At 33.4% G+C, this 26,656-nt stretch overlaps 1 protein-coding gene across 3 annotated transcripts in view; it reads right to left on the reverse strand.

Annotated features, from left to right (window-relative positions):
* The window catches only part of LOC106466452 (Kv channel-interacting protein 1-like), a 135,189-nt gene that overhangs the window by 8,978 nt on the left and 99,555 nt on the right, over positions 1-26,656 (reverse strand). For all 3 annotated transcript variants that reach the window (XM_022394451.1, XM_013926736.2, XM_022394452.1), the window contains 3 exons: positions 3,736-3,860; positions 1,315-1,458; positions 95-307 (listed from right to left, as the gene is read on the reverse strand). In XM_022394451.1, the coding sequence (XP_022250159.1) occupies positions 95-307; positions 1,315-1,458; positions 3,736-3,860 (482 nt within the window). The remainder of the gene's footprint in view (positions 1-94; positions 308-1,314; positions 1,459-3,735; positions 3,861-26,656) is intronic.

Below are 26,656 nucleotides of genomic sequence, written 5' to 3' on the forward strand. Positions count from 1 at the left end.
AGGCGGAAGACTTTCGAAACGGCGTCCTCTACATTTGTAGGTTTCTACAATAGGCAGATGCTGTCCATTTGAAACTTAGATTCACAACTATTACCTTAAACACCTTGTCCACATGTTCCTTGGTCGTATGGTCGTCAACAACTGAATCGACTGCTCTTCCCATCTGATCATAGATGGAAGTGACAATCCTGAAGAGCTCGTCCTTGGTGATGTAGCCGTCACCATTGATGTCGTATAAATTAAAGGTCCATTTAAGCTTTTCTTGAACAGACCCACGAGACAAGGCGGATAATCCTACGACAAAGTCCTGGTGTAAATGAAAAATAAAATAAAAATTACACGTATTAAAATAGTAACGAAACTGATCATCTGGAACATAGGGTGAAAAAACTGGGGAGGGGGGAGTATTCATGCAGTTACGTAAGAAGACATACCAACCGCTAGACGTAGCGTCTGTGAATTTCTATGCGATTGGGATATTGAAACGGACGCTGGGAAACCGTCGTCCTCATGCACTAAATGAATTAGGAAAAGTAAACAGGGAGGAGTGATGTGCTTTGGACATGAAAGTCTTATGGCGGAAATTTTTGCAATGGAAACTATGCTGCAGAGATATTGTCAAGATTCACGGTCACCAGATAGAGCATGACTGGACGGTGGAATGTGGATTGTAACGACGTGGTGAGGCTCCAAACACGTTTTTCTATAATTTACCACCATGTGTAATGTATATATTAAACAAATGGTGAGTTTTATACGAACTTCCTGTGGAATGACTGTTAATGTGTCTCTGCATTTAAAAAGCACTATCCTATATTCTTCTTTGTTGTTGTTGTCGTGCTGGGCGGTAGTACTTCGTGTCTCAGTGAGAGCCTAATTATTTCTTGGCTTGTGAAATTCCATATTTAGTCTTATTCGTTTTATTCATTTGTTGTGCGTTTCGTGCAAATTAGATTACTTGATTAGATTAGATTATCTTATGTGATAGTTAACCATAAAAGGAATCAGCTTAATTATTAAGGGTTATATTTTTAGTGTCTGTAATGGGATATTGGGTATTTGTAACCGTTTCATACTAAAATAAAACATGTATAACTTGACTTAAAATGAATATTCAATACTTTAATTAGGAATAACATTATCTTGAACTACATGAAATATCATAAAGAATGTATACAAAATTACAGAAGCTGGAATAAAAAACCTACAGCAAATCTCTATAACAATATCTATTACAAAATTAGTTAAAGTAAATGTTATGGTTGATACTAACGGAATCTTAATAGATTTACATTAGAAATAACGTAAACTTACCGTAAATGTTATTGAGCCAGTGTGATCTTGGTCAAACGTGTTAAAAACGTAGTGAGCATACTGACTAGTGTCGCCCCCTCGTGGAAAATATTGAGCGTAAATTCCCTTAAAGGTTTCTTCTTTCACCATTCCTGACGGACATTCCTGAAGTATTAGATGGGTGTTACTAAAGCAGCAAGTCTGACTCAACCATGCCGACAGAAATATAGGATGGAGGCTGTTACTATTTACAACATCTTCACAAACATGCAAGTTTCACAAATAAAGAATGGCTCATGTATACAGAGAGACAGGTGGAAGGACTGATTAAGAAAACAGGAAATAAACATGGATAAATAGGTAATTTTCAAATTGTAAGTAGAAAGCTAGATAGGTATATCATTACTCGTCAACTCATCATATCCGTTTCATCAAAGAAAAGTTACTTTCAGGCATTATGTTTTATTCAACGTGACTAAAAAATAAACAAGTTAAGTATCATTTTATAAACAAATTAAGTTTTCTGTTGGAAATCTTCTGTTGAAAACGCTTGTTGCTTTATCTACTGAAACGGCTAGCGCGTAATAAATGGAAGAGCAAATTAACGAGAAGATCCAATCATCAAAAAGGAGATACAAAAGATGAATCAAATTCCATACATTATATAGTTAATAACTTTAACACACACGTCTGTAACAAAATTAATAATTGCCGGTTGTTCCAAAGACTAGACTTTCTGTTCTTTTTAATTAAAGATAATTAATGAAGGCTTTTCACTGCCAATTTTCTGGTGGGTTATTTTAAGATAAAGCTCTTTGGTGTTAACAGCCATCAGTTAATTTTCCTATAACAGTAGTCTTAACGTTGAATAGCTAATGTGATAGGACCGTTTAAGACCGTTAAGAAGAACATGTCTAATAATAGCACAATAATCACTGAAAACTGGGGTTGGCAAACAGTAACGGCAGCAAAAAGAAACTAGTTGGGGCAATCTAATAACAAACAATGACTATATCTTATGCTTCTACTAGGATACTAATAGGAAAGTTAGGTCTTCATTATGGCTGAATGGAAGTGAATTTGAAGCTCTAATTTATATACAGACTTCAAGGAACAAGTTCAAGTATGGCCTTTTATCTATTCATTTCAGAATAACATGATATAATGAGAATGTTTTCAAAGCAATTTCGTAGATGAGAAAAAATTTTCATCATCAGTCAGGTTATATTAGATATAAGTCAGTTTTGTTCTATAGAAACGTATGTTTATCATAATGTTTTCGCAGTACATTCTGCAATGTTTTGCTATCAATACTGAAACTAACACAGTCTTCCTTTAACTCATAACATTTTTAGGTTTTTTGTTTGTTTTTTCATAACGTTTCTCTAGATTTGTCTTTGTATATTTATAATTGTAGGCAACTTGGTTGTCAGCAGAACTAAATGATTAGACAGCAAATAGTCATGGTTCCATTAACAGGACACTGTGTTGAACTAAATAGACTAAAATTTCCAAAATATCACTATTATATAACAGAAATAACACATTGCTAGTATATGAGATAACAGATACACCAATGCTGCTGTTATATCACAATGATTAAACATAATTTATATCCAACAAAACGACAGATAACACATTGTTAGTATATAAGATAACAGACAAAACCTTGTTGCTGTGATGTAACCGATAAAACATCGTTACCAAATATAACAGATAAATTACAACTATTATTAGATAACATGAATAATTTATCACTACTATTAGAAGATATAACATATAAAGCACCATTACTACTAATAACAACAATCAAAGTTTAAAAACAAGTGCACCTCCAGAGCGCCTTTGCTGGTGAACCCAAATATTATCAATTCCATTTTTAAGTCTAACGTGAGTCTTAAATCATCTTCCAGACTGAGAATACATGGCATTATATATATGAAAAACAATAATGCTATTTTTCTAAAGGTGAAAATGCTACCCATGATTGACGGTCAATCTCTATGCAAAATAAGGGATGTTTTGTCTTTGAGGCTTGCTAGTAGAAGTGATCACTGTTTATTTCTCTGCAGTATGATCTACGTTAATAGAATCTCTCCCGCGAGAAAGTGTATGTGATACCCTAGCTAAATGGCCTAGTTCCGTGTCTAGGGTGGGAAGAATTAAGTGGCTTCTTTGACCAATATTCTGTATGATGACTACATTTTCAATACGAAGAGAAATGTCAAAAAACTATATTATATAAGGGAGTAGGAAACATATAGTATGCCTGTATACTACAGTGATAGGGGGTTGAGTATGAGGCAGCTATAACAGAACCTTTAACGAAAAACATAGAACCGTTTAAACTCGAATGACAAATTTACTGTCAGATAATTTTCAAACCATGAAATAATAAACCAACACATATGTGGAAATAAACTTAAGATTTTAATGTCTTACCTGTTTAAAACCTCGATACATGAGCTGCAACTCCCTTTTATTAAATTTAGTGATTTCGCACAAATTGTCCAGAGCTTCAGGAGTATATCTGTCTTGTTGAACGTCAACTTCCTCGTATTCACTGTCTGTAGTGATAAATAGGAAATAAACAGTCTAGTATGTGATAAGAAGAACCACTTGATTCTCTAATTACTACACGAACGATCAATTAGTAATCTTTCTGTTGTTATTTAAGAAATAAAATTATTCTCAGGTAGTAACTTTAAAAGCTTCTATTATTTTTTAAACTTCCACCTGCGGACGTGTTCTTCAGCTAATATAAATATAATAAGTCCATTAACTGAATCTTAAAAATACTTTTATTTTGTTTCCGCGTGTGTGTGTTTTCCACGGATGCTTCGTTTTTAAAGATACTTGCTTACTTTTCAAACATATTTTAGGGTAAATATTGTTAATTTGAAGGTAGAACAGTAAAGAACAATTTAAGAGAAAGAGTTTTATAGCTCAGGCCAATATAATAAATTCATCCTTTTTTTGGCATTCAATGTTAACTACTCTATCGTACTAAATACCCAATAATCATAAGGACGATTTTGTTTGAAAAGATAGATAAAATGATACGATTTAATTAGACATACAAGTGAAAGGTCAAAGTGACAGGAAAACCAAACTACTTACTTGAAGGGTCAGGATTACAAAAGCATTAAATTATATAGGCCATACGCTGTGACTACAGTATAGGTCACAGTATACATGACTACAGTATAGGTCATAGTGTACATGACTACAGTATAGGTCATAGTATATATGACTACAGTATAGGTCACAGTATACATGACTACAGTATAGGTCATAGTATACATGACTAAAGTATAGATCATAGTATACATGATTACAGTATAGGTCACAGTATACATGATTACAGTATACATGACTAAAGTATAGGTCAATAGTATACATGACTACAGTATAGATCACAGTATACATGACTAAAGTATAGGTCAGTAGTATACATGACTAAAGTATAGGTCAATAGTATACATGACTGCAGTATAGATCATAGTATACATGATTACAGTATAGGTCACAGTATACATGATTACAGTATAGATGATTACAGAACACATGACTAAAGTATAGGTCAATAGTATACATGACTACAGTATAGGTCACAGTATACATGATTACAGTATACATGACTAAAGTATAGGTCAATAGTATATATGACTACAGTATAGATCATAGTATACATGATTACAGTATAGGTCACAGTATACATGATTACAGTATAGGTCACAGTATAGATGATTACAGAACACATCACTAAAGTATAGGTCAATAGTATACATGACTACAGTATAGGTCACAGTATACATGACTAAAGTATAGGTCAATAGTATACATGACTACAATATAGGTCACAGTATACATCACTAAAGTATAGGTCAGTAGTATACATGACTAAAGTATAGGTCAGTAGTATACATGACTACAGTATAGGTCACAGTATACATTATTACAGTATAGGTCACATATAGTTTTATATGATTACAGTTTTAGTAAAAATCAAAATATTTAGATCAGGTATTAATAAGTTGTCAAAAACACAATACGATAACTGACATGGTATATTTCAATTAATCTTGGCAGAAACATTAAAAGTCATTACGAGAGAATTTTTTTGTGTAAATAGGTTAAAGGTAAAAAATATTGTTTAGATTCAGTTAGAACCAACTCTCAAATCGTGGCCTAACGCACCAGAACGGCCTTTTTGACAGTAAATAAAATATTTTTACAGCAAACTGTGTTCAAATTAGACCACACCATGCGAAAATGTATGAAAAAAATATCGCCGTAGCGGCGCCGCTTCGTTCTGAGACGTTGCGAAAGCAAAGTCAAGCTGCTTGAGCATAAAATGAAATGAAATATTAGGTATTTCTTTATCGAATCAGTGGTGTAGGAAGGAGTTTCAAAGTGGGGGTGCTCGGCTATACATGCAGATTTTACAATAAGAGATTGATAGTATAAGAAGCTGTGCTAAAACCAACTCCCGTTCATTCTAGGGAGGTCTGGGTGCATGCCTCCCCCCCTCATATAAAATTAATATAATAATATAATTAACGGTTACTATATAAGTCAAATATGTAAAAATGGGGGTGTTACAATATCCCCGTTTCCGACGCCTCTACGAATTACTGCATATGGTTCAAATTATATTTCCCTTTAGACTCGATAAACACCCGGATGTGAAAAAAAAGCGAATAAATAAATAAACAATCCTATTATTTTAAATGAGCTAATAATACTTTCCGTTGGTGAAGCAAATGGCAAATCTGTACTGTATATACTTTTTTTTTTTGTCTCTGCTCTATTTGCACCCAAAGTGCATTAGGTTGTTATTAATTACTCCCTTGTAGCTGATTTTTTTGTGAGAATGACATTGGATAAATTACTGAAAATTGTATTCTGAACAGAAACCATAGTTTTTCAATGTCACTAGTTTTTAAAGATTTTTGTAAGTTTTTAATTTTTCGTTTTAGTCGTCATTTTAGTTTTCATTTACTGGCACAGGAACTTGCTTTTTTTGGCAACTAAGTGTTGTCTAAAGATACATTACGTTCTGGTACCTGATTTTTTGTCACTCGAACACTGGTTATAACTGACCATTTCGTTTTTAGATTATGAACTGAAACCATGCAATCTTGAAATCCGTTAAGCAAAATAATAATTTTTCTAAGATTCCATAACATAACAAACTTATACTAATTACATAACACCTAACGAAGATATAACATTTTTGTTACATCTACCTGTAGAAGGACTGACTTATGTTTCGAAACTCCTACACAAATTATTATTGGGAGACTTGATTCCAGTTAGCTTTCTAGCACCGAGTTCACATACACACCGTGTGTAAGAAATGGAATCTACATTACAAAGTCTTGCGTTAAAATATGCTGCAAAGTCCAACAAAAGTTGACTGAACTGCATTTGAAAAAGTTCTTATATCTGTAATATATGCATAGTTCCTTAGTTTCGATCAGCCATCTTTGAAAGGGGAATATCAGTAGGTTTCCATATCAAATTAAATGTCTCACAACTCTTGAAATACATAAACACACATACATAACTCTATACAAAGCTGTAAAATAATTTAGCAAAAACATTGATAAAATAAAAGACGAAATACGTTTATGTAAAGAACGATACAACCGAACAGAACAAACAAAAAACACGTAATTCTAGCCTTCTGATATTGTGTAACAACCAGATTACCAAACATACCACGTCAGACATATCCTTTTCTATTGATATGTAAACTTTTTTTATCGTATTACAAACTGCAAGAATTATATAGAAAACATACATATATATAAAATCTATATTTCATGCTTCACCTATATACCAAGTTTTAAATGTACAATATTTTGGTGAAACTATAATAACTACGTTATAATATGAAAATGGTCAAAATTTGTTATATACATCAAAAATGTATAGGCAAAATATCAGCACTATATAACAATGGTGAAAGAATATAAAAAGCAAATTAAATTCTCAAAATTGAAATTTAAGACAAAGATTGAAAACGCATTTTATAACTCAAAATATTAGAAAGTTTAGCAGAAGCAGAATCTAGACAATAATATGGAAAATGATCTACCATCGTGCCAACAACAAAGACACAAAACAAGATAATTAAAATATACACCATTTATCAGAACAATATAAAAGGTAAACATTTTAAAGAAAATGTCAGTGGCAATAGCTCTTAAAAGCGTCGAGGATATCATGTCTATATAACATGGGCCCGGCATGGCCAGGTGGTTATCGCGATCTACTCGCAGTCTGAGGGTGGCGAATTCGAATCCCCGTCCCACCAAACATGCTCGCCCTTTCAGCCGTGGGGGCGTTATAATGCTACGGTCAATCCCACTATTCGTTGGTTAAAAGAGTAGCCCAAGAGTGGGCGGTGGGTGGTGATGACTAGCTGTCTTCCCTCTAGTCTTTCATTGCTAAATTAGGGACGACTAGCGCAAATAGGCCTCGTGTAGCTTTGCGCGAAGTTCAAAAACAAACAAATAAACAGTCTACAGTAAATCTTCCAATGGGCAGAAAGGTCCATAGAGTATAATACAGAATTTCAGAAATTAAAAACAAACTTTATAACATGATCCAAAAACGCAGATGAAAAACAAGACAGACAGCAAGGGAAATCAAATAGACGTCAGGGTTTGAGTGCTAGAACCCACGATGTCCGTAACCCCATTGCCACTAACCGTTCGCAGTTGGGGATGGGTATGATGGTTATACCTTAAAATCATTGATTTAATGTGATTAAAGTGATACTTAACTCAGAATTATAGTACAAATATCTGTTAATAATATACAAAAAGTCACATTCTACAATTGTGAAACACTCAACCTTCACCCATAAACTATTATTACAAGATAATCAATCCTTTATTTACATAATTCAGTAATAACTGAGCAACCATCTTCCTTCCTTAATAATATCTGCTTGAAGTTGACCTCTCCAGGCCAGATATACCATATGTAGTAATAATTCTAATACATTCCTCTTTTAAAGATTTGTTAATTGCATTATGCAAGTCATATTTGGTCAATAACTTTGTTTGAGATATTTTTGTCCCAACCTCTAACTATTTGTTATGAATATTTATGAGTTTTGACATTCGAAATTTATTATCAATTAAAAAGAAAAAAAGTAGAAAGGTTAATAATTTGTGTATGCGAATAAGTCGCTCTTAAAAAACAGATATAATGGTAAGTATTGTAGAAGTAAAATGATGTTTTAATAGCCTAATGAGCTAATGCAGTATTTACTTCGATACTCTGTAAACCAACTGGAACGCTGAATGTAAAATTTAACTGCTGAATTATAACGTACAAACAGCTCGAAAGAGCGATCTCTAACGAAACTAATGGGCTTTGTTACAAGTTCTGACAATTAAGTTGAGAGCCTTAATTCAGTATAATTAATTGCCTTTTCTGAAAATTAACTTGCAACTTCTGTCTAAAATACTTACTTCCATATAAGTTTCATAATTAAAGTATGTCCTTATGATTTATAATAATATTATTATAAAACAATTCATACTTTTAGACACTAACAAAAATAATTAATTAATCTGTTATTGTTTAGTTTACAAAAATGTTTATGTACGAGATACTACAGCTTTAGGTAAATTTCAACAATTTACCACTACCATATATATCAACGTGAATGCAGGTGAGATTTATTAAACATGTCATTGTGTAGGAACATGCTATGTCAGCTTTGGGTGATTTTTATTAACCCTTTAGGTGTACATCAAAGTGATTGTACGTGTTACTTTAGCTCCAAGTAAAATTTATCATCCCTTATATTAAACCTAGTAATGTATAAGCACGTATTATATAAGATTCTGATGATCTTTATTAAGTCTTAGATTATACCTATAAGAATAGCTTCGCTTTGATTTCCAGGTGATCTTTATGAACCCTTAGATATTAAGGTGAATGTACGTATAATTCCAGTTCCTCATGGACTTTAATCATCCCTTATATAAAACATATCAATATATGTAAGTTTCTCGCGATCTTTATTAACTCTCAGGCTGTAGATATCAAAGTAACTGTACATGTTTTGCTCCAGTTATCAACATGAATGTAAGTGTAACTTCAGACGAATTTTATCCCGGTTACAAAGTAACTTTGTCTTCTGAACATGTGAAATAGAAACACAATGAAAAACAGGTTCTTTCAAGTTTTTTTTTTTTTCAAGAAGAAAAAAAGATAAAAAAGGATAGTTATGAATTAACCAGAAAGAGTGAGTGACAAAGAAATTTACACGGTCAAGTTTACGGACTCCAGAAACAGAAAGAGAGAGAGAAACGAAGATATTTTATCTTTACGTGATAAAACCAAGTGTCACAAGAATAGTCCAGTTAGTTAACTCACCGGCTTTAGCTGAGTTAGCAACTACGCTTAGATCACATAGCGTTTTCTTCTTACGTTATACGGAAAGAGTAAATAAGCTGGCCAATACGTTACTTAGAAGTAGATCCGAGACTTTTCTCTTCGCTATTTAGAACGCACTTGAAATAAGTGTAATACGGTATGATTCTTATGTCTACCTTAAAATCAATATAAAGCTGTGCATCGCTACCTCAGTGAATATTTTCAACTCTACCCTCCTACACACACACACACAAACTTACTCACTTCCTTATGCTTCTATGCGTGAAAACACACAAAGTGATAGTATTCAAATAACATAATGATGATATGACGCAAAGTTTTTCATACAGATCTCAAATAATTCACATAGACTATTACTTCAATCTTTATTACTTATGAATTTTTGTATTTCCATCTTAAGTATCAAGGCAGAGTTTGAAAACCTTTAATGTTCAATAGATGACAGCACTTACCACGAATTTTGTTGTTGTTGTTTATCTGCTGTCTTGGTAATGGTTAGTTACGTGTTGACATGAATTCTTGTTAAGTTTAAATAACACGTGTATATATGTATGTTAAGCGAGTGCTTCGAGCTTGTTAAAAATGTAACTGTTATGAAGTACAAAGAGAATAAGAAAAGATTCCCTTTTGATCTCAAATAACAAATATGTAAATCATACATATAGGCCTTGAGGCGATATTTGTGGAACAATGAAAACAGCGTCCCTCTCGCGATGAATAATTCATAATTAAGGTATCTTGCAGGTATATTGAATATGAAATATTTATATAAAACGTATAGTTTTTCTCTGCGTTGTTGTATTATTACTTACTACATGTGGAAACATCAGCACGAAATTTCCCTGTTTAAAAGGAGTATTTAATAAACAGGTAAAACACCCCAAAGAGAAGTTTTATCAAAACGTTGATACACATTCGAAATAATTGTAGGATTTTATGCAGTGGGCAATAAAACTGTTTTTGTTTTAACACGGCTAACTGAGCAAGAGAAAATTGCCAATTGGAAGAGCATGTTTCATCAAAAAATTGTGGTTAAAAATCACATCTGCAGTTCATCGGTTTTATAATCTAAAAATTTGGATTGAATCTTGTAATCTAACAACACAGTTAATAAGTTCAAAATCTTCAGCCAATTTCAAATTTACCAGTTAGAAACTTTATTGCTAATCTTCCCTCCCATTTTAAAAATGTTCTTAAAATAAACCATGACTTTAACTACAAAAATTTAAACTCAATAGGTCTTATAAATCATGAAACCATTCTTCCTAATGAGGTAAAGCAGCCTAATGATAGTCATGCAAATAATTGCTTCTAGTCCGAATCAAGTCATTCTTTGTCAGACACCAGAGCCTCAAGCTAATCTTTTTAAAAAAAGTTTTTACTTGGTTTTTGACACCTGAGAAGACTACAAAGAACGTCTAAACATAAGTACGAACCAACCAAAAATTTGCATCAGAAGGCAAATATTTCTAGGTCTAATTACAAATAAAATGAAAACTTCTAGATATGCTAGCAATGATTTTCTCTAAGTAAAAACTAACTGAAAGCTCCTTAATATGCAGATAGATATTATATATATATATACAACCTGAAATATTCACGATATATATATATACAACCTGAAATATTCACGATATATATATATGCAAAGAGAGAGAGAGAAACTTTCTTATACAGAGGTTGAATACATTATAGTAAAACGATTTTGGAGCCTCACCACGTCGTTGTCACGTGTGGTCATGCTGTATCTGACGACCGTGCACATTGATAATAGTCACGGAAACATAGTTTCCATTACAAGAGACTCCGTTGTGTTCGAGGTACATTTTTTCTCCCTGTTTGCTTTTCATAAGCCATTTAGTGTACGATGACGACAGTTTCCTAGCAGCATTTCAAGAGTATGATCGCACTGGCTACTTTATCATTATGTCTTCGTGTGGAATAGCATGAATATCCATTTTATTCTCCAGCTACTTGTGGTATGCAACGGTTGAAGTAATAGGCAATAAAATCCTTATAGATTATGTTAATTGCTGTATTCTGGGGCACGTGGACGGCTTTTGCCACTGACCTTTGTGTTCGTGGATTGTTCCCTGTTACAAAATTGCGCAATTTGCTTAGCATTGCTTGGATACGATTTGTCATTTGATTGGTTATTGTTCCCCAAGTTAATCTATATTCCTTTGTTTTTCTATTAAGTACAAGGGAAACCCTCGTCTTGGAAATTCTAAATCACGATCTGAACACGTTTTTATGATCTGAGTGTATGACATTTTGCGTGACATGATACTACCTACAAGAAGACAAGTAATGTCAAAATATAGTTATAATAAATGCCCTTCCACTGCGACTCGCTTATTTACATAATCAAAATTGATTTAATGCAACGTGTTCAACTCTCTCTCTAAGTCAATATGCAAACTAACTGAAACTATTAAAACAACATAATTTATTTTCAAGATATATTTTAGTATTGCAGTGTGGCAATGCTAATCTATATAAATATAATAGTACTGTCTGTTGTATGTTCATGTAGCTACTTCGCAGGGTGTGGAAGAACCTTCACCAAAATTGGTATGGAGGTACATTAGGTCCTTGCTGGGGGCACATCCAAATTTTCACTTTTGCGTTTTGCAGTTTTTATGGGCGTTTTTGCGTTTTGTATCAGTACTTTGCTCCCTGTTGACGGATCTTCACCAGATTTGGCATGAAGGTTTGTTAGGTCCATGCGGAGATACATACAAATTTGCGGTTTCACATTTTGTGTTTTGAGTTTTTATGAGCGTTTTTGATTTTTAGCAATTACATATAAGGGATGCAACTTTTCATGTCCTAAGATAACCTTTCATTAATCATGAATTTACATAACGGGTACGGGTACTCCAGCTAGTTTTCAATATATTTTGTATTTTCATTATAACAATGTTAATTTTCAATGTATTTTTCTTTTCATAATATAACAATGCTAATTTCCTGTAATGTTTTGGTACTATAATGTAACATATAGCTTTATTGAAGTTACACTGCTAATTTTATATGGGTTTAAGATATTGTGTTGGGCACTGTCAATGTTATATTCAGTTTTATGGTATTGTATTGTAGCACTATTATTATTCTTGTTTTCTGATATTCTATTTTATCAGTTATAATTAAATAGTAATTCAGAATAATGTTGTATAGTATAATAAAATAACTCTGCTGATTGTTTTTATAATTCTATGGTACTTTAATTTTCAATACATATGTTTGTATTATAAGATTGCTTTGTTAGTTTGTGTTTTTAGTTTTATGTTATAATACGTTGTTAATGTTAATATTCTATTATACACCAGTAGAGAACCGCAGAACATCTGCGATCAAATATTATATTTATTTTAACAGTATTTCTTGATTTGTAGAATAATACAAAATAATTCTAATCGCAGACACCAAAGTCTACAAGTTCACATCTCTTAAGCATAAAATTAGTTAAGCCTTTATTAAGTACAGCGTATATTCGATAAAAAGATAAATTAGCACTGTTAACTTGTGTACGATTTTTTCTTTAGTTTAGTCAGAACAAAACTTTACTTACTTAATACTGTCAATAAATAAACTTATAATGTTATTCTACGACCTAACGTTAGACCTTTTTAAAAACTTTGATAAGCCTTCAATATGTTGTTGCACGAAATATCCACTGAAGTATATTTACAGCCGCCTTTTGTTTATATCCGTTAAAATGAAGTGCGCGCGCATTTCCAAAACAAAAACTGAGTTATATTATAATAGAATTTTCGGTAAAGAGAGATGGCATCGTTAGTGTTTTATAGTTTTTATGTTACTGTAAGTTGCTAGTCTGAATATTCTATATACATGTTTCGGTACCGTAAGGTGGCATTCTTAGGGTTCAATAGTTTCATGTTATTGTCGGTTGGTTGTGTGAATATTCTATATTTATGTTTCAGTATTGTAAGGTGGCACTGTTAGTGTTCTATAGTTTTATGTTATTGTAGGTTGGTTGTCTGAATACCGTATTACCCCCAATTATCGCCCCCCGGTATTTTTATAAGCTTACCTTGTGTAACAGGAATAGTAATCCAACAAATAATCCACTAATAAATAAAATTAGTATTCAGAAAATTGTTTAATCTCCAAGTCTAAGTTCAAGGGAGGTCCAGTTAAATACACACTTTGATCAACATGTGTTACTGGGTTATACTAATTTAGGAGAATTCCACTCCTCATCAGTAACCCTGAACATAAGTTAACCAAAGAGAGAAAAACTGGACCAATATCATAGTTTGATATAATCCACTTTTATTACCATAAGTTTGATATGAAAAAGAAAAGAAAAAAGCAAACACACATACACAGTTATTAGTATTGAAATCAACAAATGACACGTGAAAAATAGAATCCGGAACTGCACAAATACTATAATTAGCGCCCCCTTGCAGCTTGCAACGCCCCGGGGGCGTTAGCTAGGGACAACACTGTATTATATATTCATGTTTCGGTACCGTAAGGTGGCACTGTTAGGGTTTTATAGCTTATGTTACAGTAAGTTGTTAGTGTGAATATTCTATATACATGTTTCAGTACTGTAAGGTGGCACTGTTAGGGTTTTATAGCTTATGTTACAGTAAGTTGTTAGTGTGAATATTCTACAATACAAACTAACAGTGTAACATTATAATGTTGCATTTGTAACACATTTGTAGAGCATCCACAATGCAAACTTACAACACCACAAATTATAGGACATTAACAATGCCACCTTATGGTACCGAAACATGTATATAGAATATTCACACTAACAACTTACAATACCACAAATTATAGGACATTAACAATGCCACCTTATGGTACTGAAACATGTATATAGAATATTCACACTAACAACTTACAATACCACAAATTATAGGACATTAACAATGCCACCTTATGGTACTGAAACATGTATATAGAATATTCACACTAACAACTTACAATACCACAAAACTATAGAACACTAACAGTTTTGCTGTTATTGTAATATGACAGAGCGTATTATTTTTTTTGTCCTCATAAGACGACGCTGTTTATTTGCTACACATTTATCATACAGTCAATTAGCAGTATAAGGTGACTTTGTTATTTTTCTATATGACATTTTTTTGGTATTGTATAATGGCGCTGTTAGATTTTCATAATTTTATAATACTATAGTGTACCACTTCTAACTATATATATATAATACAGGCTGGGAGAGGTGTAGTCTTTAGTGTGCCCAAACTGTAAAGCCTGTATTCATGGTTCACACTTTGTTACCACAGAAACGCTCTCCGAGGCCAAGGGTGTGCTATAAGAGTGACCGTCAAGTCATATTATTCGGTCATATAAAAGTAGGCAAGCCAAAATTAGTTCAAAATTAGGAATGATTATGTGCAGACAACCCTTCGTGTAACTTTGCGCGGAAATTCTGAACAAATAATTTTTTATATATATTGAAAGGTGCAATTGTTAATTTTCTGTAAAGTTTTCTGACATTCTAATCTAATACTATTAATTTTTATATAATTTTTTTCATAATTTGGTAATGTTAGATCCTATATGTTTATGATATAATGTATTCTAAAACACACTTATAACCTTCAGGCAAGAATAGTAACCACTCCTACTAGAGAGTCAGAAGAACAAGTTATGCAGAGTTAATATGAATTAAAGAAAACAGACTGGACACAATATCAATCAACCTGAAGCTCAGACACTTTATTTATCTGCAAGACACTTTACATATATTTACAGGCAGGAGGCGTGTAAAAGCATGGAAAGGCACTTTTCTCTAACTGTTGAGAGATCTACCTCAATCTGGAAAGATTGAGAACAAGACTGCGAGAACTAACCACAATATATTTTATACAATACAATCAACTCTTATTTTTTCAATAGTTTTGATATATTGGATTTCGACAAATTACTTTTAATACTTTTAGAAATATATATACTTTGTTTTTTTTGTAGCTTTATTAAATCTTAATGTGGCACTGTTAATTTTTTTCTTATTCTGGCTAACACAAGAAAGAAAATAAGAATATAGTGATATCTATCAAGCTTTATATTTTTATATTTATTATCCTGTGTTTCCTGCAGTACAAAATCAAATCCTAGATGAAAACCTAGCAAGGCCGAGTGACTGACTAATATCTTTATTCTACTTTTTTTCTCAAATAAATTAATTTGTGTGCATCGTAATGTCAGTTTGAATTATTAAGTCTAGATAACAACCACCACTTACTTCAGGTCCCTAGAGGGTTTGAATAAATTTCTAGATGAATTAAAACAGCTTTCCTTGTCCTAATACATTATTTTCATTTTCATTCAAACAACACAACAGGCGTTCTATACACCTTAGTTTCCCCCGGAGTAACACGAAGAACGTTTAATTTTCAACAGGTTTCTGTCCTATATAATGTTCCTAAAAGACTCATTACTTAAAACGACTCACCAGAACTACTGCTTGTGACTTCCTTCGCACAAAAACCGCGTCAAACAAGCACTGCCATTTAATATAAGCTATCCAAAGACTACATTTAAAATAGTATGCAAGCTTGTGAGTTTCTATTGAACAACAACAGTCTGTATAGTAAATATTCATGCGCCCACATAAAATATATTGGCCCATTGAATGCTAAGGTCTTGTCTCCTTCATTTTTTTACATATAATTAACTTCTGAAGCTTCCCAGTGGCACAGCGGTATTGTCTGCGGACTTAAACGCTAGAAATCGGGTTTCGATACCCGTGGTGGGCAGAGCACAGATAGCCCATTGTGTAGCTTTGTGCATAACTACAAACAAACAAACAAACCGAACGATCAGTAAATGAATAACATTGCCATATAACAGATGTTGCTGTACCGTGATTATATGACAACTACTGGATTTAGTAATCAGCTTATTGCTAGTTGGTTGAGTTGATAATTATCAACTCAACCAATTTATTTCATTACAACGACCGAGTGGTACATTTAATCTCTATTGGTTTGTTGAATCTGTAGTTTTTTTATATATATAATCATTACGTGACCATAATTTTTCTTCTACCCCTTATAGTAATCGCGTAATATGTAGTACGCCCCCTTTTCCCTAATAACTTGTCAGATGAGGTCACTAAAACGTTGTTTGGTAAGCTCAGTCCAACTGCACTCAATATCTCCTCCCCTATAAAACCTTAAACTGCCTTAATCACGTTTTAACGACTAAAAAAAGGGAAGACATTCACATAACATTCTCACCACCACGCAATAGAACGATTTCAGTTTTAATAATTCACTATATATATATGACAGATCTTCATTTCGCTTTCTACTTCAAATACCATTTAATAAGCACCCATTGGACTTTCAATAAATGCTAGATTTTGTTCTTGTTGGGCTACCACTTCATATATATATGTCTTGTCTGATAAGCCGTCTGCTGTAGTAAGCCCTCGCTTGATAGCCCATTAGGAGTTGGCGGTAATTTCATCATTAAGTAATGACACCATGTACTAGCTTTCAGTCAAAACATGATGAGCAAGTATTACCTTCTCACTAGGTAGAGGCAGGGCCATTATTAAATATTATAATAACTTGTCTTTTCGACGCTAGAAAAGTTTGTAGGCTCTTTTTAAGAACCATGTGAATATATACAAACATTCTTCCTTTTGCAGAATCTGCTGTAAAAAGAGTTATATAGTTACGTAATCGCTTTCTTGTCGCTAAGAGACGATCTTCAAGATACATAATAAAAATTGTAAATGTGCATTTGTTTTCTCGTCACTAAGGGAAGGCTTTCAAGGTATATCTTTACACATTATAGATATGCATTTGTTTTCTGGTCACCAAGGGACAGCTTTCAAGGTACATCTTTACACATTGTAGATATGCATTTGTTTTCTGGTCACCAAGGGACGGCTTTCAAGGTACACCCTTATACATTGTAGATATGCATTTGTTTTCTAGTCACCAAGAGACGGCTTTCAAGGTACACCCTTACACATTGTAGATATGCATTTGTTTTCTGGTCACCAAGGAACGGCTTTCAAGGTACATCTTTATACATTGTAGATATGCATTTGTTTTCTGTTCACCAAGGGACGGCTTTCAAGGTACATCTGTATACATTGTAGATATGCATTCGTTTTCTCGTCGCCAAGGAATGGCCTTAAAGGTGCATTATTACACACTGTAGAAATGCATGTAATTTCTCGTCGCTAAGGAACGGCCTCCAAGTTCGTTATTATTCACTGTAAATATGATTTTTTTTCTAGTTGTTAAGTGAAAATTTTCAGGCTCATTATTATACAGAGTGGATAGATATGCACCAGCTGTTCTTCTTTCAGAAAGTAGTTTTTAAGTTCATTAATACACCTAGTGTATGCTCACCAGCTATCTCGTCAACTAGAGGGATGACGTCAGACTCTGTTACCATATTAGACAAGCACTTTCTTTCTTTTCATTTGGGACCTGACTTCAGGTTTATTATTACATACTGAATATGCTCTGGTTTTTATCATCGCTAGGAAATTAAGGGCAAATTCTGTATTATACACTATGGACCTTTCTGCCCATTGGAAGATTTACTGTAGACTGTTTGTTTATTTGTTTTTGAACTTCGCGCAAAACTACACGAGGCCTATTTGCGCTAGTCGTCCCTAATTTAGCAGTGAAAGACTAGAGGGAAGACAGCTAGTCATCACCATCCACCGCCAACTCTTGGACTACTCTTTTACCAACGAATAGTGGAATTGACGGTCACATTATAATGCCCCTACGACTGAAAAGGCGAGCATGTTTGGTGGGACGGGGATTCGAACCCGCGACCCTCAGATTGCGAGTCAAGCGCCCAAACCCACCTGGCCATGCCGGTCGCTGTGGTTACTGACCTGGCTTTCTCATTGTTAAGAAACCTACTAAGAAAGCGTTCTTTACAAACACTATAGGTGTGCATTTGATTCCCTGTCGTTAATGTATGATATACATAGTCCTAGATGAGATATTAATCTACTTAAGGTATGGCATCAAAGGTTAGTCCTTTTAGTCCTTATGGTTAGTCCTTATGGCATCAAAGGTTAGTCCTTTTAGTCCTTATGGTTAGTTCTTATGGCATGAAAGGTTAGTCCTTTTAGTCCTTATGGCATCAAAGGTTAGTCCTTTTAGTCCTTATGGCATCAAAGGTTAGTCCTTTTAGTCCTTATGGTTAGTTCTTATGGCATGAAAGGTTAGTCCTTTTAGTCCTTATGGCATCAAAGGTTAGTCCTTTTAGTCCTTATGGCATCAAAGGTTAGTCCTTTTAGCCCTCACACAAATAAATTTCTAAAAATCTAGAAAATTATTCTCCTTCTGTATGTATATATATATATATAGGAAAGAGGACTAACCTAAACACAACAAACGTTTGATAGACTCATTCGTGAAATAGAATGTATATAATCTGGATAGAATATTTATTCACACATATATCATATTGAATTAGAAATGTGATAAGTGAGCCTCGTTACCAACTGCTTATGACGACAGTGTAATAGAGCTAGGTTTATTGACATAACTAAAATCATATTGAAATTGTATGAAATTACAATAGCACTTGACATTAGAGAAAAAAAAAAATGTGTTTTGAAAGGTAATTTTGAGGCCTGTGTTATAGACTGTTCGAAATAGTTTCAGTTACATATAGAAAGAGATTTCGGCATAGATTTCTAACTCACACTCTGCAAAAATATAATATTCATTCCTAAAACAAGTAAAAAAAGAGTAAGGAAACAAGGCTGAAGATAATGTAGATATTATTTAATCAAACTACAAACCCCTATTTTGGGTCCATGCTGTTATCTATAATTACATTTAGTGGAGTCAAAATAGGGATTTGTAGTTTGATTAACTAATGTCTACAGTATCTCCAGCCTTGTTTCATTACTCTTTTTACAACCCCTACTTGCAGGTTTTTAAGTTACCAATTTTGTATTTATCTTATTTACTGGCTATTTTATGCTCAACTATTGGCAAATGATTGCCTAATATGGTAGCTAACTTTATACATTGTAATAATAACGAAAAAGCTAGTAGCTAGCCGATATTGTCATGATGATTTACTGTAGCTATTGACTATTTGATCGCATTAGTTCGAGATGTAAAATGTAAAAGTTGCAGCTGGAGATTGTTATGGAGATTTGTTTGAGTTTATAGTTTCTGTGTAACTAAATTTTCTATACATAATGCATAGCAATGGGCAAATATATATGCCTAGAGTAAGACACAAATCCCATAAGCGCGAAAAAAAATTACCAGTAGAAAAGCAGCCTTTTCAAATAAACATTATACGTCTAAGACATTACTTTAAATAAACCTTCGTATTTATTAAAGTAATTATTCTATAAATGTGGGCCCGGCATAGCCAGGTGGTTAGGGCGCTCGACTCACAATCCGAGGGTCGCGGGTTCGAATCCCCGTCAAACCAAACATGCTCGCCCTTTCAGCCGTGGGGGCGTTATAATGTGACGGTCAATCCCACTATTCGTTGGTAAAGTGTAGCCCAAGAGTTGGCGGTGGGTGGTGATGACTAGTTGCCTTCCCTCTAGTCTTACACTGTTAAATTAGGGACGGCTAGCGCAGATAGCCCTCGTGTAGCTTTGCGCGAAATTCAAAAACAAACTATGAATGTGTGTGTAATAAAATGTAATATTATGTGTATTGATTTTTTTTTACTTCTTCACTTCGTACATACTCTAGGGGTTGGCTCCCTCACGACACCGATACAATTGGTATAGTGTACAAAGCATTCAATGTTGCAGTCATCTGATGTTAATTTATTATTTGTTGGTAATTCCTGTTTCACTGTGTAGTTAAACGTTTTTAAAAGAACGGCAGATATTTGTAAGAAAGCTAACTTCAAGCAGTAATGACAACATTGTTTATATTAGAATTGTGATGTTTTTTAGCTTACGTAAAATACAGAAGAAAGAAATTAACTATTCAATACCCCTACGACCTTTACAGTACCTTATTTAGTATTCTAAAAAGGTTTGGGTGCATTATACTAAGCTATTTTTGTTGTAGGCTGGTAAGAGAATAATAATAGTAATATGAATTACAAACGTGTCATTTTCAGCGGATTTTCTTTTCCTCGTAAGACTAACATGCGTGCTGTTTTGTGCATTTATATATGTGTACAGTCTTAGCAGTCAATAGTAAAGTATTGTTGGAAATGAATCTTTACTGTTTAAGGTGCTTTCTGCCCGAACGTTATGTTAGGGTTTTGTGCAATTCCTTGCGGTCCCTATTTTGAGCCATTATCGTGGTTGATGATAAACAGTTCCCTCTAGCATTAACACACAGAAGGTGGCTGTTAGTTTTACTTTCAAAGTTAAAGATGGTGCTTTTTTAAGTCTTGGATATTTTGAATATTAGGAAAATTAACAATAAATAAGTGTATCGAAGTATCGATTCACTCAAAACATAACGTAATATACACAGTGGTGTAGCCAGGGGGTCCAATAAATTACAAAACTGAAATAGATCTAAATAGATAATAAAATTGTCATTAAAACAAATCAAATAATAGTGTTTATAGAAGTTTTATTATTTCTTATTAAATGATACAAAACGAGTTTATTATATATAAAAGCTGGAAAATAATATGTGATCAATATGCCAAGATTTTTCAGGGGGACTGGGCCCCCTTGGCTACGCCTCTAAATATACAGATATTTATAAAAGAATCTAAAATTTCTTCTGGTTCACCACAGCTTCGTATTTCAACATAAGTCCTGCTTCCTGAAGCTGTGGTCGTCTTTGACTTATCTTGTTAAACATCAGTAGAGAGATATAGGGTTTTTATTGATTAACGTAACGAGTCACAGCTAGTGAAGCGAAAAATTCAGTTTTTAGGTCTAACAAACGTTCTCTGCAGCGCTTGACTAGCCTAACTAGACTCATCGTGTGACATTTTAGAATATACTGTTCATATTCTGCTCATTTCGGTCACCCTTGTGAACTCCTTACGTTTTCGATTTTTCCAACTAGATTATCTCTACATACTTGTCATGAGAGACTCGTTATTGAATATTTTCCATTAGATAAGGTGAGCAACATACTCACTTTGGAGACTAATCTGGAGCCGTAAATTAACGAACTGCTCTCCAGTGAACAGAATGTGAAGAAGTATGTTGATCTGCTGTTTAATGTACTTATTCAGTTCAACTCATGAAAAAAAAAACAGTTCATTTTTAGACGAATGAGAATGTTAAAACAGTAAAATTCACCAATAACGTGAAACACGGAAATTATTCATTAATATCCTAATCAATAGGTGATCAATATTTATTACTAGCACAGTCCCACAAAATATTTGCGGTCAAATGAATATCGTTATTGCAACAGTACTTCTTGGAAAACAGGATTTCTATAATAATATAAAGGAATTATAATTTGACTTAAGGCTTCACCGTACTTAATATTATCAATAGATAAACATAATATTTTATTCTATGACCTAACGTTAGACCTTTTTAAAATATTTGATAAGCTTTTAATATGTTGTTGTACAAAAATCTCTACTAAAGTATATCTATCTCCGCCTATTATTTACAATCGTTGAGCGTGTGCATTTAGATAGTAAAGTGCGCGCCCTTTTTCAGGACAGACAACAATTTAGAAATATTATAATAGATTACCATAAATAGCGATGATAGGGAACTTTACCAAGTTGTAATGATTATTATTAATTCTCCCTGTAATCCACAAATAAAATTAAGAGCTTAAATCTTTATGTTATATTGAATTCTGATTTCTGTCAATCGATTGAATTAAATACTATACACACTAACTATTATGCCAGATGTTAAGTCACGTAAAAAAAGACACTAGCGATTACGTTATCTGCACTCAGAGGTATAACTTAATAATGATATATTGTTACAGATCATAAAAATACTGATAATAGCCTCTTCCAATCATATGATGTTCTATACTCATTTGTGTTTTATAGCACCAGAACATTAAGATATATAGCCAAATAGTGCACGAAATTCGATCGATTAAGGCTCATGGCTCACACAAAACTGTCTTTTAAACCTATGTGAGCTTTGGTTTCATAACTCACCGTTAGGATGCGAGTCGACAAGCTACAAAAAGTTCCATGCTGTGCAGAATGCAATTTTCAGAGGTAGTTATTTACTATGATGCATTATTCTTTAAATTTAATTTCAGATGACAAACAACGACTATGTAATGATGTTCAGTATTGAAGTTTCAGGTGACAAAGAACGATTTTGTAGTAGAATTTGGTATTGAAGTTCCAGGTGAAAAACGACGACTTCGTAGTGGCATTCGGTTTTGATGTTTCAGGTGACAAACAACGATGTTTAATGGTATTTGAAATTGAAGTTTCAGGCGACAAACGACGACTTTGTAGTGGTGTTTAGTATTGAAGATTCAGGTGACAAACAACGACTTTGTAGTGGTATTCGAAATTGAAGTTTCAGGCGACAAACGACGACTTTGTAGTGGTTTTTAGTATTGAAGGTTCAGGTGAGAAACAACGACTTTGTAGTAGAATTCGGTATTGAAATTCCAGGTGACAAACAACGACTTTGTAGTAGAATTTGATATTGAAATTCCAGGTAACAAACAACGACTTGGTAGTGGTATTCGGTATTGAAGTTTCAGGTGACAAACTATGACTTTGTAGGAGTATTTGGTATTGAAATTTCAGATGACAAACGACAACTATGTAACGGTATTCGGTATTGAAGTTAACTTTAATTATGTATTTGTTCATTTCAAACAATAAAATACAGTTGGTATTATACGAACAATACGAACTTGATACGGATATATACAGTATGTGTTGTTCTAAACATCCTTAGCGAAGTACAAGTCAAAAATTTTCACTTGTGATGTTTCAAAACATGCGGCGAAATAAAATGTGTAGTTTAAAAGTCACGGAATGTGTTCCTGGTACTAATGTACTAAGTACAACCAAACAATGATATATCGAATAACACGTTCAGAACATTGGCATAAACAATAATCATCACGTTGGGATTATAAAACCCATACGGGGACTCAGGGGCAAAATATATGTAAAGCTGTGATATTTCACTGCTATATGCACTTATTACCAAGTAAGACGTCTAAATGGAGAACTGTCTCATTGTGTAGATGAAAAATAATCATAATTCCTCGAGGTTAACAGAGATTCAAATGGAAACAATAAAAGGTTTTGACACGAATCTTTCAAGGGATATTTTCCAATGTTATGCAAAAAATAATAAGCTATCATAACACAGAATACAATTACTGACGTTACATTTCCATTAAAAACGACATATCACAAATATATTATTGTCAATTTATTAAATTTAAATTATATTGGTAAATTAATTGAATATGATATTACGTACTACGGATACATAGACTGAAGATGGTATAGTTTGTTCTATGGGTAGACGAACTGAAGACGATATTACATAATACCCTTGTACGTTTTAATCCCATACAGTCCGACTCCCAGATTCACTATCTTGCTGTAGATAGGCAGCTGAAAATTAACTTTCTTTATAGATTTGTAAAAGGTAGACAATGGGCTCCTACGCCCATCTGTTAGAACTTTTAAATACCTGTTTTACAATTTGGCTCAAATTCGGAAAGTTGTTAATAGCCTGCTCTTTCGTAGCGAGTTATATCATAGAACAAAAATAAGAACGTAAAAATATTTTGTTTCAGAACAACCTTTGAGAAAAATGTTCTTCAACAAGTAAGCCTAACAGCAGTACCAGAGTTTATGTTGTTAGACTTGATGAAATTACCTGACTTAATTAAATAATGTTCTTTGTATTTTTTTGGCCATATGTTCCTAAGTATCTCTTGCGTAATATTCTATATTCTGCCTAACTTTGTATTCGTAAATACTACCATAGTAAAATTACTGGCAGTTGAAACGTTTAAAACATTTCGAGAAATGTTTATAAAAATGAAAAAACGTTTCGCTTCTGTAAACCAGCAGTTCTTGTTGACCGCTTCTGAAAGAGCCTTTCAGACTTTGTTGGGCATGCTAACCTCCATTGTTAATATTACATGAATTTAGTTTAATCTATTACAAACGGTTTTAAAACAGCTCAGTGCAATTTACATTAACTCAATTAACATCAGGGTGCTTCCGGCATGTGTCTGCTTACAACAATAATTAGAGACTAAAATAAAGATACACAAATTATGGTGTCGGTGATACTTTCCATAAGCTTCCAAGTACTCATAGAAACCACTAGTTGTATGTTTTTGTTAAATGGGTCACAAACGCTGTAACTTCTGGGAACATAGAACAGAACGTCATAGTATAAAACACTTTTATACACTCAAAAAGAAAATAAGGAACTTGAATTAATTTGAGGCCATGCACTATATGAAAAATGTTTACAGTAAAGTCCCGGTAGAGGGCACAAATCTTAAACTCATGGTAGATTTAAGTTTGCTTTTGTACTTCTAGAAGGGTCGAAAACGAAGTCGAGTTCTTGTGAAGTATTTCGTTTAACTGCTTTTATAATAAATAAATATTTAGCGTTCACTGTGGCTTATGGACAAGTTTTAGTTAAATTTGGAGATACGTAATTCAAAAGCATTGTTATATTTCTATTTCTGTCAGTGAATTAAAACCCCCAGAAAGGAAGCATGGAACATTAACGGATAATTCACAAATGGTTGTTTGCCTCGTGGAAAAACAATGAGATTTATTTAAAATATTGCAGTTAGAAAATGTCGGATAGAGTTGAAAACTTCGTTATTTTTACATTTGTAATGTAAATTTTTGGAATTTGTTGGTATTTTTCTCTGTTTCTTTTCATCACCTGAATATGGATCATGATAAAGCAGAACACTTCATTATTATTACAAGAGTAAATGTTTGGATGTTTTTCTATTTTTTTCTTTAAGCGAACTCAATCTTTCCCTCAGCAGTGAAAGGTGAATGTTTAGATAACTAACCCACCACTGTATTCTAACACCAGTAACAGACGTGTGTGTTTATGCAACCACACTAAAATCGGTCTTTCCCTCAGCAGTGAAAGGTGAATGTTTAGATAACTAACCCACCACTGTATTCTAACACCAGTAACAGACGTGTGTGTTTATGCAACCACACTAAAATCGGTCTTTCCTTTAGCAGTGAAAGGTGAGTATTTAGACAACTAACCCACCACTGTATTCTAACACCAGTAACAGACGTGTGTGTTTATGCAACCACACTAAAATCGGTCTTTCCTTTAGCAGTGAAAGGTGAGTATTTAGACAACTAACCCACAACAATATACCTAAATTAAGATACTTCTTTTTATCAGCAGTGACAGATGAGTGATTAGACAATTAAACCCAGCAGGCCGGGCGTGGCTAAGTGGTTGGCGTACTCAATGTGGATCGGAGAATCCATGATTGGCATCCCCCCTCCCCCAACACATACGCAATATTGCACTCCGCACCTTGGGGCCGTGAATACGTTATAAGAGTGACGGTCAGATCCCATTATTCGATTAGAGTAGCAAAAGTGTTGGGGTAAGTGCTGGTGAGTAGTTGTCTTCCCTCTATTCTATCAGTTAAAACTCAGGGACGACTGACGTAGATAACCTTTATGTAGGTTTTCGCAAATATGCGAAGTACGGCTAATAAGAACAGTATGTGTTTTTATACAAAGAACTGGAAATAATCTTTATATCAGAGCTTACAGGTGGGTATTTTTAGAAGTAAAATAAATATTATATTATAATGTCACCAAATAGTGTATATTTATGAACTAGGGTTAAATTCAAGGGGTCGCCAACAGGGTCAAGCCCTCCCCTTTTTATTTTGTTTCCTCACTCTCAATTATCACTAAAAATATTACAAGTAGATGCGGATTTGAATTTCAGTTTGAGGCTGCTTGTCGCTTTGTTTGTTTGTTTGTTTGT

This window comes from Limulus polyphemus, unplaced genomic scaffold, assembly GCF_000517525.1.
Source record: "Limulus polyphemus unplaced genomic scaffold, Limulus_polyphemus-2.1.2 Scaffold2262, whole genome shotgun sequence".
In the NCBI taxonomy this organism is placed as follows: domain Eukaryota; kingdom Metazoa; phylum Arthropoda; class Merostomata; order Xiphosura; family Limulidae; genus Limulus; species Limulus polyphemus.